The 20,864-nt window shown below is 34.8% G+C and overlaps 1 protein-coding gene across 1 annotated transcript; it reads right to left on the reverse strand.

Moving 5' to 3' along the window:
- Positions 1-2,107: 2,107 nt before the first annotated feature.
- On the reverse strand, positions 2,108-16,304 carry LOC131050420 (probable WRKY transcription factor 4). The gene is made up of 5 exons (XM_057984592.2): positions 15,365-16,304; positions 9,655-9,846; positions 7,700-8,841; positions 7,458-7,616; positions 2,108-3,063 (listed from the first exon to the last, which is right to left on the reverse strand). Exons 1-5 carry the CDS (start codon positions 15,887-15,889, stop codon positions 2,364-2,366), a joined length of 2,718 nt encoding a protein of 905 aa, XP_057840575.2. The 5' UTR covers positions 15,890-16,304; the 3' UTR covers positions 2,108-2,363.
- Positions 16,305-20,864: the final 4,560 nt, after the last annotated feature.

Raw genomic sequence — 20,864 nt, forward strand, 5'->3', positions numbered from 1 at the left:
GAAAATCTCTTTCTTGCTGCTGTTGGGATTTATTTGAGAATCTGCAGCCCTACTATAAATCAAAGATAACTTGTGCGTGCTTAAATCTTCTTAGGCGTTTTCAAATGTAATAAATGTTGTTTCAAGTGAATCAGAAATAACCCCTATTTGTGACCCAGATTTTTTAGACTTTATGCTAGAGTTCTCAGATTAATTGTCTCTAACAATAGAGGTTTTCGAAAAAATTCTGATAGACCATGTGGCATGGAGAACGTTCTATTTTGTGCATTCGAGTGTATTGCTCTTACATTGCACTCTCCTTAGATATTAGTTAGCGCTCTCCCTCTCTGATGTTAACTGTGTACAGATTTTTGACACTAAAAAGAACTTAGTTGTAGCTCGTAAACTCTGGGAAAACCCAAGCTGAAGAACAAAGGCTGATCATTAAGGCACACTGCCACACAAGCAGAGGTATCATTGCCACGTGATCAAATAGTTGCTAGAAACCTCGAGTTCTTAATTTGATTATATAATTAGATTTGAAAAGTAGATTTTTAAATACAAATTTTTTTTACAGTCCATGATAAATTAACATAATGGCTTCTGGATTTGACCGTATATTCAATTTTTTCATAAAAGAAAAGAAAAAAATAATAATTATCTGACCAATTTGCACAATTAAATCTTTTGCACCGCACATTATAATGGCTCGAGCAAAAGTGATTCGACATACAGTATTTTTACGATTCGATAAACAATGAATTCAAAGTTGGATCACCCAAAATCAGAAGACAATGTCTTTTTTCTTAATACATGATGAATGGAAAGCTTTGTGCGAGTATCTTCACTTTCAAGACATTGCCACTTCTGGATTATAATACTAAGGATGCAATTCTACTTTAACTTGTAATTGATCATCCAGTATCTGAGTATCGTACAAGTTACAGATGTTTCAGAGCCTTGAATGTAGTTGCCAATGCTAATGATCCTAGGCACTAAATGGTTTGCATCCTAGATCAATCAAACCGGTACTTGGCAAGTACTTTTTCCAATGAAAAAATGAATGATCTTATAAATGAGTGATCTTATAAATCATGGTTATCCACTTTAAAAACCCCCAGCAAACCCTTACAAGAATTATAATGCAAAATGCTCATGATTGCAATTGATATGCAGAACGATTTATAATTACTGCCTGGAATGACTTGTAATTGCTAGGTTAGGAATCCAATGATAAGTGAGTTGTAAAAGTTCTCCCCAGGAGCGTAATCGTATCCAATGTTCACATTGTTCAGCAAAATCATTTTTTTAACTCGGGAAAATTGAAAACTAGCAAATCTTTTTTATTTATTAAAAAATGATTCAAAGTAAAACCAATTCATTTCTTTGCTCCCATAGAACTATCCATCATATTATTAGAACATAATATTTGAAAAACCAGATGATCTTTTTAGAACTACATGCTCAGGAAGTGCCATAAAATCTCAAAGAAAATGAGAGCTTTGCAGGTGTGTTTAGCATTGTAGTTATAAGATGAATTGCAGAACGAAGAATGATGTGCAAGGATGAAGAAATCAACTTCGAAGAACACTGAAAAATTCCAATGCAGTTTATAGTTTATTCAGTATAAATTTATAAAATTACGTTAAAAATTATATTTTATCTTAGTTTGCACCAATTCTGCTTATCATATTCTCAGTTTTATCCGCTAAGATATTTATCATCCTCAAATACATGCCAAATGCATGAAATTGGAGCATGAACCAATTGAGCATGAAATTGGAGCATGAACCAATTGAGAATGAAATTGGAGCATGAACCAATTGAGGACAAATGACATCTGCAATGCCATCTATAGATCAGTACTTGATTAGACCCAGAGAAAAAAAAATACACAGTTCTTGCAAACGTCATAGCTTTAGAAGTATAGCATGGAGTCAGCTAAGCATAAGGTAAAGGAACAAAGGCTTTTAACGTGAAACGACATTAATACACAGAAGGAAACATAAACCAACGACTGTAAACTCAAACACATTGAACTTAAAACACAACATGCCACCACTTTTAAGTATAATTTAAATATAAATGGACTCTGAATAAAGTACCAACAAAACATTGCACAGCATGACAAGCTACAACAAAAGCAGCACTTGCTTCTGAATGTTGAAATTAAGAAAGTTATACATGGACAAGAATTAAGATCGGTTCAGGGCCACAATATGTTTACAGGCCTGCAAAGATATATACTGCTTTATTTTCAAATATGTAGAGTGACCACAAATAGTTTGCAACTTTGTGGTACTCTGCACAAAACGCATCTTTGTGTTTTCAAAAAATTTAACATAGCCTATATCAATTTTACCTCACAAAAGAAGAATTAGCAATCAAGGTCCCATTTGTAACCTCCCCATAATTTGCTGGTACAGGGATGAGTTCGGTGTATGATGAATGGATAATGGATTTCTGAAGCTAGAATCATCTATTGCTTCTTCTTTTGGCCTTAGAAGTCTCATATCACTCTCTGTAGCTTGCCCAAAATATGATTGAATGGGCATCATTTGTTTTCCAGTATGTCGTTCAAAGCCAGGTAATCCATGGTTCGAAGGAACATGCATCTGCATTGGTAGTGTGTGTCGCCCACCAGCTATTTGTTGTTTATCACAAAGATTACTGTCTAGGCCAAACATCCGAAAATTCATCCCTGCTCCCATTCTCAAGTCAAGAGTTGCTGCATTCTTTTCTTGCAGACGCAGACTCTCATCTGTGACTTTCCCATAAAATGTGTGTTTACCAAATTCACTCCTTGAATCCAAATTCCCATCAAACTGGGCAACAATATTTTGTACTTGAGGAATAGACCGCTGCATAGTAGCCATAGATGATGGGACATTAGCCTGCATGGCAGAAGCAGACGCACCATTTGAATTGCCTTTTGTAACATTGTCATGATTGCTGTTTCGGGCAGCAGGTACATCATGATTATGCTTTCCTTCATATGTTGTGATTACTGCCTTCAAATCATGTGAAGCTCTTTCCACGTGCTTTCTCACTGGACATCCTGCATTGGTACATTTATAGTAACTCCTGTAGACCAAGACAGTTTCCACAGCACAAATCATTTATTGGCACTCTCACCAAAAACAAAAATATTTTGGATGTTCCAAAAACTAGTAGTATGCGTACAATAGAAATCTATGATCCCTGATTACACAGAAAAGTTAGAAAGAACTAGTTTAGAGCAAAAAATCTATGATAATGACAAAATCCTCTTAATAAAATCTTACCGGACAAAATTAAAGATAAATACAGTTATTGATATCTACTATGGCAGAATGTATAGGCAGATACAAGACATGGTAAGACTACCAGACACTTGGCACTTTGAGAATGAAACCACCCTGCCACACAGAAACATGAGGGCAATATTCCCTCACTACAGCCTCAGATGCAGTTATTGCACTAACCAGCCAGAACCAGTGCCCAAGAATATGCAGATAGTAAATCAGCAAATATAATATGCAATAGCTCAACTGCTTGAAAAAATCCAAATTTATAGCAAGTTGACTTTCTTACCCACAAGCTACTCAAACTGGCAAGAATTTTTGAGATTTACGGTCAATATCAATTGTGCGTTAGTGTAGCAAAAATGCTCGAAGTGGTAAAGAAATCTTTCATAAGGCTAGGCTTAATCATATATAAACAATTTATAGAAACTACATAAAATCTGAGTGGAAGCACTATGGTTATGAAAAAGCAAGTTCATTGAATACAGTACACGTCTAGGACCTATTCTTGAAGTTTATCTGTATGTTAAAACTCAGGATTTGGCCATTTCTGTGCGTTGGTGTTTATCTGTATATTAATATTCTATTTTAAAGATTTTAGGTATCTAGTTCTGTATATTGAAAAGAAATGAGCATCTCACAGAACTTTTATACAGAAGACTGAAATTCGTATGAAAAATAACCGTAGTTACCAGGAGACAATTACTGGTACAGGAGACGGACTGACACCAGTACACCATTTTCAAAAAAAAAAGATAGATGGGTACTTAGACACGAAAAAACAGATTTACATATAGTTTAAATTTTAAAATATACGATAGATGTGCAACTTTATTTTCAATCATTTGATGAAACTTCAATGTATGTACACATTTTTAGCCTTAATATTTTTTCTCTCTAGACATGCTATTACCTCCTTGAGATTTACTATGAATTTTTCATGTGACAAAAAAAGATGTAATTTTTTATGCAAAAAGTACAAAATTACAAGTCTAATAGTGCGCACTTCTTTAGTTCTTTTGGCTTTTCCCAACCATATATCAGCACTTCAAGAAAACTTAGTGTATTTTATGTGATATATCCCATGTAGTGTATTTTATGCAATATATCCCATGTTCCACGGAGCTTTAGAATGGAGGAATGCAGGGATGGGTTGCAGAGTTTGGGGTGACTGGGCCAGAATTTGGGGATGACAGGAGGATGGTGGCTGGCAGTGCAAATATGATATATATCTTTTATGGGGTTTTGGGGATGGGACAAAACTTCCCCACTCAATTCCCCTTTTCTGTCAGAAATTGGGAACACCCCTTGAACATGGAGGATGCTCGCTGGGACAATCTCCACAAAGGGGACCCCAGATGTACATCAGGGCATTCCCGACATTCCTGTGACATCCTCTGTGTACCTTTGCCATTGTTTTATTACCACCTTAGACACTAATCAGAGGGAGCGACTTTGGATAGAATCCAGTTCATTTTGCATCATGGAATCTATGCACCAAAGAAATTGGTTACAACAAAGTGCAATCTCCAACTGCAGATTTGTTTAGTAGGAGCAGTTCCATTCCTCTGTGATCACCTCTGATATCCCCAGGTATGGACAATGAAGAGAATCAACCAAAAAAAGGACCACTGCAAGAGAATGAAATAGTAACAACAGCTACATTGGGGTACAGTTGGATCTTTATTTTAAGCTGTCACACTGTTCTTTTTAATTTCCTCTGAGTTGAGATCAAGATTGAAATTTGGTAGAAAGTGCTTACTTTAACTGCCAGAAAACTGGGAAGTCAAAGCTTGTTCAGTAACTAATTTACCACCTACTCCTTTTCAAAATGATAATTTTACAATACTGATCATTTCAAACAGGAATACATTACCTCCTAGCCCTTTTTAAACAAAAGAAACTTAGTTAAAAAAATTGCCATCCCTGGAAACCTCTCTCTCTCTCTCTCTCTCTCTCTCTCAAAAGTGAGAGATAAGGGCCCTGTCCCCTTGTATTCATTCAATAAAAAGATGTTTGCATACAGTGATATGCCCATAGGCTGGACCAATTCATGACCTTGATACAGCAAGTGAAAAATAAGATTGGCATCCTTAAGAAAGACTAAACTATTCCTGACACCTAAATAACCATTTTAACATATGTTTGATCAATCGGGTGAGAGATAAGGATCCTCTTCCTTTGCATTCATTCAACAAAAAGATGTCTGCAAACAGTGATATGCCCATGGGCAGGGCCAATTCATGACATTGATAAACCAAGTGAAAAATAGGATCAGTGCGCAGACCTTAAGAAAGACTACACTATTCCCCATGGAAAATTGGATATATCCAAGAAACCTCTAGGAAGTTTCCCATTTTTCATCTGAAGACACACAATGTCTGGAGATGTCCCCAAATAGTTCTACAAGACAGACATGGTTCCAATTCAGTGAAACGAGTACCATAGTCAAACTATGAGTCTCCGTGTAACTATAAATATAATAAAAGACTGCAAAGTTCATCTCAAAAATCAAAAACCTTCTTTTTTAAAATATCGAAACATCTCAGAACAAAAGCAATCTGAAAAGGATCTATGGTTCTGTTGTTAAGCAACTAAAGAAAAAGATCAAGTACAGGACAGATGCGATATTGACTATGTTACCCCGAGTTTCCGGGACAGGGAACGCAGAAACGGGTTTCTGGGACGGATTTTTTTTTCCTAGAGTAGGGGATGGCAGGGGACGGCAGTGAGGACAGCTATATAAAAAATAGGGAAAATTTAAAAAATATATAGGGAAATTTGAAATATTCGTATAAAAACATGGATAAAGCATGCTTATAGACACTATAAAACCAAAAAATGGATAAAGCATGCTTATAGACACTATAAAACCAAAAACATATGATGTTTGTGTTAAATAATTTAAATTGAGAGTTTGCATGAGAGTGAAAGTCAAACAAATAATCAAAATTCAATAATTAATTTTATGGGACAGCCGGAGTACAGGTTTCCGAAAGTTTCCGAGTTTCCGGGATGTCCCCCTTTCCAGGACAGGTCAAATTATGCCGGAAACGCGTCCCCGGGTAACACTGGATATTGATTGATTGTTAACTGGTGCTCAGGTTCAGATAATTAATCTCCTTCCTTGCCTAAGAAGAGATATTCCTTGTAAGCTGAGTGCTAAGATGATGTAACCTTCTTGTCCTTTTCATGTAATTAAAATAAGATGCATTTCTTAAAATACAGAAACAAAAAAGAGATGATGAAAACAGTCAGCTTTGTCAAGGAATATACAAGACCAACCAGAACCTTGAAGGAATAATGTTAACAAAGTGCTAAACTAAAGTAAAACAAAGCAAGACTAAGAAAAATATTCTTCAGCCCTAAGCGATATTTAAAATGTATATCATAAGTAAATAACAAGCACCTCAATCTAGCATTATTAACTATTTCACATAGCAGTGAAAATAAGTCAACCTGACGACAATGATTTCAACAGCAAAGAATTTTAGAGGCATCATTCATGCATTCATTCTATACACAGAAAGAGATAGGTCATGGTGTTTGCATGCATGTTCTCTCTCAATGCTGAAATAGGTTGAAGTAGATTTGTTTTGATCATCTCATAAATATTAATCCTTTTAGATTAAATCTATACATGAAAATCATCACACAAAAGCACAAAGAATCTAAAGAAACTCTATTAATTAATAGGTTGTTGGTAATGGTATCCATGCACATGATAAATAAATTATATGTTTATGTGATTTACAGCTTTCTTTTAAATTATTCTCCTTAATTAAAAATTTAAAAGCTGCTAATTTTAGTTCCACTATATTTTGATCCAGCAAATTTCCCTTCAATATTATTAAAGAAATATTTTCAAAGTGAAATTTCACAAAGGGAAAACAAATATGCACATTTAGAGAAAGGACAAATTGTTTAATGATTAAGTAACAATAATACAGACCTTTACCAACTTAAATAGTGTAATGTTAGAGACTGCTAACTAAATAAATGTTCAGACAACATTTTACCTAAATAATAGAGTAAGTATGCTTGGCTACAAGTTTCTCATCTGCAAAGACAGTTTCCTGCAAACTGTGCTCCTCAAAAAATGATATGGAATCCAAAAGTTGAGGCACAACATACAGAAATGCTTCTTGGAAGGAAAAGAATTAGGTGTGTCACCAAAATTAAACAAAATCATACCTTGGGTTTGGATTTCCTTTAACCACTTTTTGGCCATACTTGCGCCATCGATATCCATCATCAAGGATATCAATCTCACTGGTTGTTTGTACCACTACACGTGGTTCACGAATAGCTCTTGATGCTGCAATGATGTCCGCTGCATTGTTCTCTTTCTTCCTGCCATCTTAAACAATCTCATCACTGACTGAAATGATAATATCCTAAAATATTCATAAAGGTTTAACCAATAAGGAAATTACCTGCGCTTTGAATCAGATTCATCTTCATCGGCATTGTCTCCAAGTGATTTACTACCATTTGTACCTTCATCTTCTCCTTCATCATCACTTGCTAGAGTTGAGGAAGGCTCTGGAGTACCTAGTGACTCTAGCTGACTGGAACTTTGTACTTGAGCTGAGGATGGATCTGAGAGGTCGGTTACAACAGAAGTCGATGAGGACCTCTCCAGATGCTCATTTTTCCATGGCTTGGAGCAATCTGTACCATCTTTGGGTCCCAATTCTGTGTTTCTCCACATGCTTCCACCTTCAAATTTGACAGTAGAATTCAATCCATCTGTACTTTCTACACCTTCATGAATCATATGAGCAGCACCAACCGCTGATCGACGGCTAGGCAGAGGTTTAGAGTGATTATGTGTACCCTTGTAGATAATCTCTGCAATTTGTCCATCATGAGAGCGTTCCACCTTCTTCTTCATTTGACAACTTGGGTGTGTGCACTTATAGTAACTCCGGGGATACTCACTACCTTTCACAAGCTTTTGCCCATACTTCCGCCAATTGTAACCATCTTCCGAAGGTCTACCAATTATGGTCTGGGGAACTGGGCCTTTTTGTTCCCTTTCCTCGAGCTGCATCTCAGTATCAGCATCTTGCTTCTGCTCTGCATCATCTGCAGATATAATCCCTTCAGATGTAAAACCATTTTGAACAACTCGTAAGGGCTCAACATATTTTACATCATCTAGAACATTATTAGATGCTGCTGACTCGGGTAGAGAAAGTTGCACAAGCTCTCTTGTCCTAGTAGACATTGGTACAGCCTGTGCCCAAAGCTGGGCCAGGGCCTGAGCTTGAAAATGACCTTGAGCCTGCACCTGCTGTTGATTTTCAGGTTGACCATAAGCTTGAGCATGGGCCTTGTTTTCAGCAGAAACATCACTTTGAGCTTGAACCTGGGTTTGAGTTGGAGCACCAGCATGAATGTAAGTCTCATTTTGAGCTTTTGCATAAGGTTGAACCTGACCCTGAGCATGGGAGAGAGACTGCGACTGAGCCAGACACTGAGCCTGACACTGAGAGTTATCAAAACGGGATTGGGACTCTGCCTGAACTTGAAATCCAGCTAAAGCTTGTTGTTGACCAGGGCAAAAAGCAGCCTTTACAGAATAAAAAACATAGTTAACATTGTAATACTATTAAAAAATGCTTCATCTTAAAAGCCAGATCAATAATTAAATTGTAATGCTTCAAACTGATGCCAACTCTTGGGCAATTGGGATAAAAATTAAAGGAATAAAATTATAGTCACACAATTAAAATACTTAAATTCTACTCCCATGTGTCATTTGCACTGTCACACAGAGAGATATTGACAATGTTAGTAATCTAATCCGCTCCTTTCCTGCTTATTCTAGCTTACAATCACACCACTATCTCATTATCTTAGATAAGCCCAAAAGTGCCAGGTTTTTCATGTGCTCTTTTGGCTTGTATTATATTTGGCTGGCGCCTAATACTTACTAAAGACATGTACAAATAAAGAGGAGCATGCAAATGCTTCATTACCAAAATGAAAATGAAAATATGTTCATCTATCGCCCACTAAACATTATCATGACAACTGCCTATATTATTCCTGTAGAAAAGTGCCATGAAAATGAAAATATGTTCATCTATCGCCCACTAAACATTATCATGACAACTGCCTATATTATTCCTGTAGAAAAGTGCCATGCATCCAATACATCTACCCAGCCGAGTTACATACAAATAAGGTAAGTATTCAATTTCTTTCCTGGGACATTACAAACTGCATAGGATAAATAACTTCTATGTCAAAATGAAAACAAATTTGGAAATCCATCTGATGATTTCCAACTAGACCAGAGAATGGAAAGAAATGCAATCCTTCTTTTACATGAGTTAATTAAGAAGATAAAACTGAGATGGAGCGGGAAGAAGATAATTACCAAGCCTCCTAAAGGGGAGAGGCACGGAGAAGAACCAGATTTCACATAGGGTTTGAAAGCAAACGAGCCTGAATCACCATTCTCATTACCCTTGTCCTTTAAACCATCCAAACCAGAGTTGGGTGAGGGTACACCACTTTCATAAAATAAAGGAGGCAATGGAAATGTTCCAGTAGTTGGAGACTGCTCTGCCTGCATCGTGCTAAATAAAATTATCAAAAAGAAAGAGAGATTAAATGGTACATATACTGCTACATACAGATGGAGAGATGTAACAAAAGTTGCTAGAATTCCCACAAACCAATAAGGACAAACAAATCCAAGGAAGGCCACAGAAAAAATTAAAATACATCCAAATCCTAGAACAATGTACTAATAGTTTTATTACTCTCTTTTTCTGACCATATCAAAACATGACAAGCACACACCCAAAAAAGTCGTAAATCTTGGATCATGCAGATTAATTCTATTATTGTTATAAAACAAATTCCTTCTGAGATGGCATATTGAAGCAGAGAAGCTTATTCTATATCATATAACATTTTTCTGCATTTCATAAAAGGCTAAGAGGGATATATTTGGAGCCTTACAATAAAGCATGAAATGAATAGTGATAGACAATAATTTTTAACCATCTATAGGTTTGATAAATCTTTTATAAAAAGATATCAGAAAAATTAATGCTAGGAAAATGTTGTATCCCAAAAACATGAAACAAACAAATAATCACATCTGCTCCAATTAACATTCATGAGGATGTTTTTACTATGGAAATCAAGAAAGATGCAATGATTAAAGTCTAGCAACATCATTATCTATCACTAAGAATGCATGAGTGAACTATTATCTTAGCAAAGTTCTTCATACAAGTAAAATGAGAAGTATCCAAGACTTCTAAGAACTTTCTTGGGTAATTAAGGAATCAAGTGACAGATTTGTACGCAAAAAATGTTTTACAATTCAATGGCATGTCTACCAGGTTTATGGATTCACTATAAGTATGATCCACGTCCAGCCTTGGAGTGCTTCATATGGGGCCCATTCATAAACTTTAGAGAAATAAACTTTGGGATGTTAATATAACATTGCTATCACGGATCACCTCAACAAAATAAAAAGATTAATCATTGCCTAGAAGGCTTTAGAAGGCATAGTCCTCATCATATATTGAACAAGGATTTAAAACTTTTGAAATCACAATAACATATAAACATGGTGCCCAAACCAGATCCAGACAATAAAAGCTTGGTTAAATATTTGCATATCCTTTCATGTCCGCATATAGAAATCCATATTGAAGAGATATGGTGAAGTTTGGAATGAAATATGTCAAGGTTTATTGTTTCTTTCCTCCAATGAATGCAATACAGAAAAACACTGATTCAGAAGAAAAATATTTATGAATCAAATGCAATTATATTTGCCATCAGATAAAGAGGGAGCATAAGATACACATTCTATTCACTCAAGTGTGTGGGAGCCTTAACTGTAAATCTCCTGCAGTTAATGAGTATATACACCACTTGTCGTACGGGTTGTAAGGACAATTAGTAGTTCAGCAGTGTACCACCTATGGTGTGAAGTATAGTGGAATGTTACATGCCCGATAGCAGGCAAGGTGATTTTTAATTGTAATTGACAGATAACGTTACTCTTCAGACATAAATGGTTCTCTTCTTTAGTTATTTTAATTTACTTTTTGCAAATAAGTTGGATATAATAATTATTATTATTTTGTTGTATATATTAATACATTAAATCAAAACTTGTGGCATGGAACCAGAACCTTGGTTTATACTGGATTTTCCATAACCAAAAGCAAGCAAGATAGTTCTAATTCCCAAATTAAGGGTTTTTATCATCCATTCATTATTTGGTGTACTCTTTTCATGTTAAGGATTTACGTACCATGCTATTTACTTTTTGCATATAAGTTACTTTTAATGATCATTATGTTTTATTTATTTATACAATGTATCCAAACTTCCAACATGGAAGCACAGCTTGGTTAAAGCTTCTGTTGGAAACTTGTTTGAAACCGATTTACAAGATTCCATGTTTGGTTTCTTGTAGTCACATTGAAAAGGGGCATAAGATTCATGTTCTATGTAGCCAAATGTATGAGAGAATTATGCTAAAAACTCCTCCAGTTACTTGAGAAATATGCACCGCTTATTGTCAGGTTAGTAAGGGCATTTGGTAGTCGACCATTATATCAACTATGGAGTGAAGCATAACGAAGTCTTTCATGCCGATGAGTAGGTGAGGTGATTTTCAATTCCTATTTTAATGATTTTTATCACCCATTCTTATCTTTATTTTGCCCTTCAAATGTAAATGATTTACTCACCATATTATTTACAGTTTTCCCATATATGTTTCATTTAATGATTATTTTATTGTAGATATTTATACATTAAATATAAACTTTCAATATGGAAACACACAACATGTAACCTGAAGCTTGGTTTTATGCTTCATAGTGGAGTTTTTTATGCCCAAAAGCAGGGAAAGTGATTTTAAAATTCCCATTTTTTAAGGGTTTTTTGTCACCCACTGATATCTTGGGGTGGCCTCTCCTGTGAAAGATTACTTGCCATGGTATTTACTTTTCACATAAATTTCTAATTTAATGATCATGTTATTGTATCTATTTCCACATTAAATCTAATCTCCAACATGGAACAAGAGCCTTAGTTAAAGCTTCTGTTAGAACCTTTTTTGAGATTCCCCACTGTGTTTCCAGGAATCACTTTAGGAACATGAAAATTTCCAGGTTTTAGAAAGATAACTCACGTGGAATGATTATGTACCATTCCAAGAATATCCAACCTGACATTCAGACAATATTTATTAAATTTTGGAACTTAAATTTGTGAAAAAACATATGTTAAAATACTCATGTTTGATAGACACGTGGATTTCCAACATGTTGTTAGGTACTATCACCTATTTACTAGATGCTGCTCTATATTTTGATGCCTGTGAAGTTGTGAACAACATTTAGTATGAAATAAAAAAGAATTGTTCTTTGGTTGATGTTTCTAGTATTTTTCTAACGTTTAAATTCGAAGTTTTTCCAAGGTAAAGGATATTATCCCAGCTCTTCAGCAACATTAAAGCAATGCCAAGCACAAACCTGGCTACTGTGATGAAGACTTCAAACTTAAAATTGAACCATATCTAATTTTTTTCCCAAAATGCAAAGAATTGCAACTGGTAACAAACTCCATGAGCAGAACCGACCTCAGATAAACTTTTAATCCTTTTCCTGGCTAGAAGAAATTAGATCCACAGTAAAATTTGTTCCAAACCACAAGAAGACATAACATCCTCAGTCAGAACTGTTGTCAAACTGTGCTCTAATATCAAGATGAAGTTCCCCCAATCTTAATGGCCCGCTTTTGCAGCAACCTCACAATATCATCAAGGAGAGTTGCAACATCCTGGGTGATTTTGTGAAGATAGCTTAACCCTCACCCATTGGGCAACTACCTTGAAGGCAGAGCCTAGAAGGGAACATAAGATCAGCCTTCCCATCCATTATTGAATATTTACCAACATAGAGTTATAATTGAACTTTCTAGAACTACAAGTAGTTTTATAAAGCAATCCATGACAAACCAAAATAGATAAGATTTCATCTTTTTTAATATAAAATCTATGTCACGGGATTTACTGAATTCAGTTGAAAAAATAATAGGGCCGGGCCGAATAAAAAATAATGAAAATAAAAAATAAAATAAAATATGATAGTATTTCAAATTTCAATATATGAGGCTGAATATAAAAATCACCAAGAAATATGGATGCATAAATGTTAGAAGAAAAAATTGTTCTAAATTTATTAAAAAGACAAATTAAATTCAGGATTTTGCATTTTTTCTATTAAAAATGCCTTAGTCTGCAAAAATATATTATTTGCTTCATTTTCATGTTTTGCCATGGTTGTCTACACTCTACACAGGTGTTTGCCCTTTCATCATCACATTTTGTGAAGGTTTTCAGTGCCCTTTCTTGTGAGTGCTGTATTCTTCATGATTGATCTCCGTTTTGCCCTTCTGCGCCCTTTTTCACTGATCTATCCGAAAGTTGAGAGAATAGGAATGGCAGGAGATGGGTAGAGAATGAATTGGAACAGCAAAGAGGAACAACTCACTTAGGTGAGCTTCTTGGCTCCTTCTCATCCCACTGAACCAAAGAAGAGAGTAGCTTCACCCTAAGGCTTGGTTTGGCTTGGTCTATAGGGGAATATGTGTGTTTTGGGGAAGCAATCCTGCTGAAAGGGTGCAATGGAGTTTGACTGCTAGGGGTGGGTTTCCAGGTGTGTGTGTGAGAGAAACTCAATTTTCTTTACTTTTCTAACTGCCTGCTCGGTGTATGACATAGATACTAATCTGCTGGCCCTCCCTACCTACAACCAGAGACTTGTGACTAGACTCACCCCCTACTGACACTACGCAAAACAAATCTAAGCATACAGCCAGCACATCAGGCTGAGGATTTGTTCTTGTGGGCAGGGGTTAGTTTATTTATATTTATTTAATTTATTATTTTAGAAATAACATATTATATTAAATTTTAATATTTTTATACTTAATATAATATATTTGAACTCCAATATTTATAAATTAAATATATTTATATTTAAATCTTAATAATTTAAAGATTTGTATTATTTGAGTTTAATCACAAATTTGTTCTTGATTTATCAGTGAAAAATTTGTTCTGAATTTTATCTTTGAAGAACTCGATCACAAACACAAACCTTGTGTGATAATATAAACCACTAGATAAACTGAATACACAACTGAAACCGAAATGGGCACATCTTGAAGTTTTCAGAATCACAAATGATTCTATTTATCTAAATCCAATTTGGTTTCCTTGTTTCTAACTCATAACAATCCTATCAATCTGCCCATCAGATGAAATATGAACTAAGATGGGATTTCTTTAGTTTCCCCGACCCCAAGTCAATCTCTCAATATAACCCCTGACTGAAACTGAAGTGAGGTGGGGGTTCCAGTAAGCTTAGCAAAACTGAATTAAGTTGAGCATTTATTAATTTTTTTGAGATCATTAGCTAGCCTATGATACCGTTGTTATTTGATTTCTTTTGTTTTACTCGTCAGAATATGATATATCGCCTAAAAAATGAAGACCATAGCTAACATGGGAGTGTGTGTGATGTGTCCATCTGCTCAGCTGCTGACTCAGAGTAAACTAAGGTGAATATTTCCCAGAATTTTCAGCAGAAATCCTATTATCTAATTCTCCTTTGATTACATCTTTCCCAATATTTAACAAGCCTAACAAATTCTGACAGCATTAACAGTGAGATTTCCTTTCTATCTGTTCATAACCATTCTAGCTATCAAAACCACCATGGATGCTGAAAATCGAAAAACATATAAGATGATAGTCATCGGAGAAAAAAGAAACACAATCAAACAGCTGAGTGCAAAGGATATAGCTGAAACGGATGTGGGTGTAATTATCCGTCATCTCAACCCCTAACAGGAACTAAACTAAATTGGATATTTCATAAGCTTTGCAGAATCATATGGCCTTCTGTAATCCGATTCTTGATTAATTTCCTTTATTATACTCGTAAAAACAAAATCTACCAGCACAGAACAGAAGCCGTGTCTGGCACGGGGGTGTGTCCGTGTATCGAAACATGCTCACATAGAAAATTACTCCATACCTGAGAGTTGGAAAGCAGAACAGGAGAATCCAACAGAGTAGTAGGGCTGAGACCAGGTGGAATGGTCAAATAAGGAGATCTTACTCCGCTTGGCGAAGAAAGAGCAGAAACAGACTTAAACCGAGCGGTATTTAATCTCGGGGTATTAAACCCTCCCCTAGCAGCCAATCTCTCTGACAATCCCCCCTTAGAAGCCGGTTTTGGCGCCTGTCCAAAATCCCCCAAGCCAGTTGATCCAGAATTAATGGTAGCTATACTCACAGCAGCATTAGTCGTAAAGATATTATCACTAGAAACATTAAATGGGTCGACTTGATTGATGCTCTTGTTTCTGCAATTAAGGCTTGACGGTGACGATGGTTTCAATTTCTGCTCCTGGATCATTGGCGAATCCATTGACAGCAGCTGTGAAAACGGGCGAGGATTGAAGTCCTCCCCCAAATACGCCGAAAACAGCGCTGTAGGACTGTGCATTGGACCCCAATCAAAAAAACTCATCTTGTTATTATCTTCACTCCCCGCCATTACCCAGTAATTTCAGCTCTTCGCATGCCAATTAAACACAAAATGGGTTTCAATGGGTATCCCTGAATTCGAATCCGTCTGAGAATCTATCCCCACTAATGCATACATATGTAATTTTAAAAACGTACATGCACCGAGGGAACCTCCAAACCCCAGAAAAATCCCAACTGGGTGCCTGGAAATCCGAAGTGGGTCTTCCAAAAACCGAAATGGGTTGCCCCCAAACGTGCCTGGACGAGAATTAGAACTCAGAATGGGTGCGGTATCATCCTTGCATGATGCGGCTTCTCTTCAATGACGTATATACATTGTATATCCCCCCTCTTCTCCATGCTTGGGCCGTGGGTGGGTGAGTATATATGTGGATAAACGCTGATCAGACAACGAAGTAGATGTGTTGTTAATTCACTGTAAAATTGAATGAACCTCTCCTCTGTATGACCGCCGGGGAAAACGTGTCATTTAACGGGAATATCGGCGCCGGGAGACGGGGAATTTGACGGCCCCGCAAATAACGTAAAATCTGTAATTTGACGGACAGTTAAATTTTAATGATAGGGTTTCCGTGGTTAAAAAGGTAAGTTCTCAAGTAAATTTTTATGGCAGTAATTATGAGGTGTTGGTTTCAGGATTCTGTCAAGTGTTGAAAAGGTTACCTTTTGTCAGATGTCACTTGACAGAATGTTAGAAGGGTAGTTTTGACCATTGACTGAATATATGCTTTGATTTTTTTTCCCTTCTCTAGTCATACTGAAAGGGACTTTCCATCTAGTGTAGTGGTGGAGAAAGTATTGGGCCCTCTAGGATTTTGTGTACTTGTTTCTCTTATATAATTTTTATATGTAATTATCCTACATGACAAATAGGCGTTATATATATATATTTCACGTTATATTAAGATTTACATTTTATTTTAAAGATTAAAGAAAGGGATCAATCTCACTCCAAAGATAAGGTAAAATAGAGTAGTTTCAATATGACTTATCAATGGTTTTCTTGTTTTTTAGTGTTGTTTGTCTTTGGGGAGCTAGCTTCCCATCTATAGCCCCACTTAGTTCGGGCTAGGTCACAAATCTCGACATCATAATAAAAAATTAAAAACTTTTAGATTATTTAAGAGTACCGGTTTTATAAACTTAGTTTTCTTTTAATGATTTCATATTTTCAATATGAGAATTTGAAATTTTTGTCATTGGATTCATTCTAAGAGAGATTTGGATTCATTCTATGAGAAATTTAAAATGGGTGATCAAATTTAATAATGATTGAAAATTACATGATTTCAATTCTTATTATAGGATACTTATATGTGCGATCAATTTAATGATGAGTGAAAGTTACATGGTCTCGATTCTTATTATAAGATATTATTAAAGTTCACTTTTTATATAAAGTAGGAAATAAATTATTAATATAAAACATAATATAATAGTGAATGAAAGGAACAAAGTAGCAATTCTTATTAAAAGATATTACTTGTAATTGACATCCAATTTTGATTATAGCTTTACAATAAAAAATAAATAATAATTTGTTATAAAATACTATTTATAATTAAAACTTTTTTTTATTGTAATTTCATAATTAGAAATAAGCAATGATATAAAATGGCAATAAGGGGAGAACAAATTAAAGCAAAAGTAAGATAAAGATAGATAAAGTTGAAAAATCAAAAATTAATGCAAATGCTGGACAATCAAAAATTAATTAAAGTTTGAGTCTTATTAGTCTCACTATAAGAAAAACTATAAAATTAATAATAAATAAGGTAAGAATCTATTAGAGACTTCCCTCGACTCAATCTAGCGACCAACCACACCATGATGTTTTTTATATCATGAGATAACCTAGCAACTTCATCCAAAGACCCAACCACACTATGATGTTTTTTATATTATATAAAACCTTCATGATTGAAAATGAGAAAAAAATAAATTTTATAAAATATTCATGTTAATATAATATTGTCATCAATATCACAATGTATGTTAGAATCAACAAAGAATGATAGATGTTTTTTAGGTTCATGTGCAATGAAGAATAATCAAATGCAGTGTGCATTTTGTGATTCAAGTTAGTCTACTATTAGATCTATAGCAATGGAGTTCTAACAAACTAAAAATCAATGTGTTTCATCGAGAGTCAAAATTGCACATATAGCCCTAAACATTTATGCAACCTTGACTACAAAATGGCAACTCTATATTGTATCTTTCTACTTTACAAAAAAAGTATTTACTTATGCAAACATGGATTAAGTAGTGCTTAAAATCATTATTATGACCTATTGTCAAATAGGGGAAATCATTGGTTATCTTGATTGTAATCATATCCATTAAATAGAGTTGAATAAGTTAAAAGACATGCAATTGTTCATGGAGTCAATACTCTAGATATTTTTATATTTTTGTACTAATAATGTGATTAGATTGATGGATGGTGGATGTGTAAATTACTGTGGATTTATTATGTTAGAACAGACCTTAGCATTCAAATTTAAGTATGTTGCACTTGATTTAATGGGTGATAACTAGATGGAGTCAAGTTAGCTTGGGCCCATGATGAAATCTGATTTCAAAATAGAGTCAAGGCTACCCAAGCAATCCCAAATGTGGTTCTATAATGTCCCATCTTAAGATAACTGGGAATTATGGGACAATTACATAAATTCCTTAGAATTGCAATATCTAATTTTGCAATACGCTTGTGCAATTGATAATATGAATATAATTATATAATAATCAATGCCACTTGCTACCTCAAATTTGTATAATTTTGAGTATGATTAAGTGAATTGATGTAATTGCACTAAGTGTGATGATTACTTAGGATCTTTGTTGTGTCTAATATGCCAATGTAGATATGCAATGAGATATAATATGATACTTCTTATAGCAATATGGATTTGGTTCTCTGATATAAAAACTTAAACCATGCAATGTCTGATTTGTATTATCGCTTATAGCAATATAGTTGTTGTGTCAGATCTTATATAATAACTTGCAACAATAATGTTGATGTTGTGTTTGGCATGTGTTATTCTCCCTTGCAATCAATGGTGTTGTCTCCGATATATAGTTATGCACTTGCAACTGATTTAACCAAGTAGGCATTTGCTCAAATGAGTAAATCTAGTTAAGGATAAGAGATAAATAAGTTTCCAAATTGATGATGTTGGTTGAAGTGATAATGAATGCCTTCTTATATCTTGTAATTGAAATGATAAGTCATGTTGCAAAAGACACGAGTCGTGCATATTCATCATCACCTCCCTTCCTTATACTAATCACATCCCTTCAAGTTGCCTTCATGCATATATTGTCTAGTTATTGTAATCATTGATAACTAATTAGTATTGTGCCTTCTCATAACTTAATCACAATCGTTGTCCATAACATCGATTATTATATATTCTCTAATCATCGATTAGGTATTCTTGACAATGTAGTCAAGGGATGTTGATCATTATAACAATCGTTGTTACTTAATATGAATCCCTTGCTTATTAATCTCTATTATTATGAATGATTAACCTTCTCCTTGAAATGACTAACAATATCCATGGGAATTGTAATCAGCAATTAAGATATGTATCTTAATTGATTAATGATGCTTATCTATCATCCTTTTTTATGTTACTTAACCCATTGAAGCTTGATGATTACCATGTAATTAGTTAATCGACTATCATGCAAATTGATATAGAGTTCATGGATGTTATCTTCTTCTAATACTTAGTTGATTTCTTGGTAATTGATTTCGACCCTTATTCCTTGATAGGTATCGATGGTCTCTTAATCATAGTTGACGTCTAAAACCATTCGATGTCAATACCGATCATTCTTATCATAATAACTTTGATTGCCTATCTTCTTCGACGCTCAATTAGTATTCCTTAGATTGATATTTGTCACTCAATAGTTATTCTTCACTTATCAATTTAGGATAAGGGATTGATGAGCCAACTACTTTCATTTGATTATTGATATTCAAGACTGATTATTGATTAGTCAATATTGTAACCTCTTTATTGTTTATTGATGTCAGTTTTGTCTTCATAGACACTTTTATAGTTATCATTATAATTTTGAGTCTTACTTTCAAATTTGTCTCCATAGGAGACTTCCCAAATTTGAATGGTCTCCAAGAACTAACCTTTCTAAAGAGATGCACAAGAAGATTTCTGAGTCAGCTGAGGAGGCTCTTGTGGTTTGTGGTAAATCAAAAGAGAAAGGAAAGAAGAAGGACAAGAAAGATGAAAGAGAAAAATCCAAATCTTGTGGGAGATCTAAGTCTGTTCGAAAGTCCAAGGAAAAATGTTGGAACAACAACAAAACTAGTACAAGATTTGGGATCCAGTGGCAAAAGGTTCTCTGTAGTAGAAGTGTCACTTTTAGAGAGAGAAACCTTCCACTATTGAGTTGTAGCTAGAGAAAGAGGAGAAACAAAATAAGGAGGTAGTTCAAATTCCTTCTACCCCTAAGAAAGAACTATGTGCTCCTGGTGGACCTGATGATGAGGAGAGCTCTAGCAACATTTAAAAATTTAGAAAAAGGTGAAGAACCTCAACCTTAGTCTTTTAGGAGGTCTATAAGAATAAGGTGACAACCATATAGGTTTGGTTATTCATTGTTAGATTCCAGTTGTATTTTTCCCTTGATTGCCAACATTGATGATCCTAGGACTATTAGAGAGGCTATGGGTATGAGTGATGCAGATTCCTTAATGAAAGCTATGAATGATGAGATGGCATCTTTGAAGAAGAATAATACTTGGGATCTAGCACCTTTCTTTGAAGGACGTAATCCCAAGGGATGCAAATGGGTTTTCAAGAAAATGTTGGATCTTGATGGCAATGTTGAGAAGTATAAAGCATAGTTGGTCACGAAGGAGTATTCCCAGGTTGAGGGAATATATTATGGTGATATTTTCTCTCCTATTATAAAGTTGACATCTATTCAGTTTTGGTTATCAC

Source organism: Cryptomeria japonica, chromosome 1, assembly GCF_030272615.1.
Source record: "Cryptomeria japonica chromosome 1, Sugi_1.0, whole genome shotgun sequence".
Taxonomy (NCBI): Eukaryota; Viridiplantae; Streptophyta; class Pinopsida; order Cupressales; family Cupressaceae; genus Cryptomeria; species Cryptomeria japonica.

Coding starts and splice junctions, on each gene's coding strand:
- LOC131050420 (XM_057984592.2), bottom strand. CDS start 15,889: ATGGCGGGGAGTGAAGATAATAACAAGATGAGTTTTTTTGATTGGGGT. Junction 9,847..15,364: donor TTCTGCTTTCCAACTCTCAG/GTATGGAGTAAT, acceptor AGCACGATGCAG/GCAGAGCAGTCTCCAACTAC. Junction 7,617..7,699: donor GAATCTGATTCAAAGCGCAG/GTAATTTCCTTA, acceptor TTAAGATGGCAG/GAAGAAAGAGAACAATGCAG.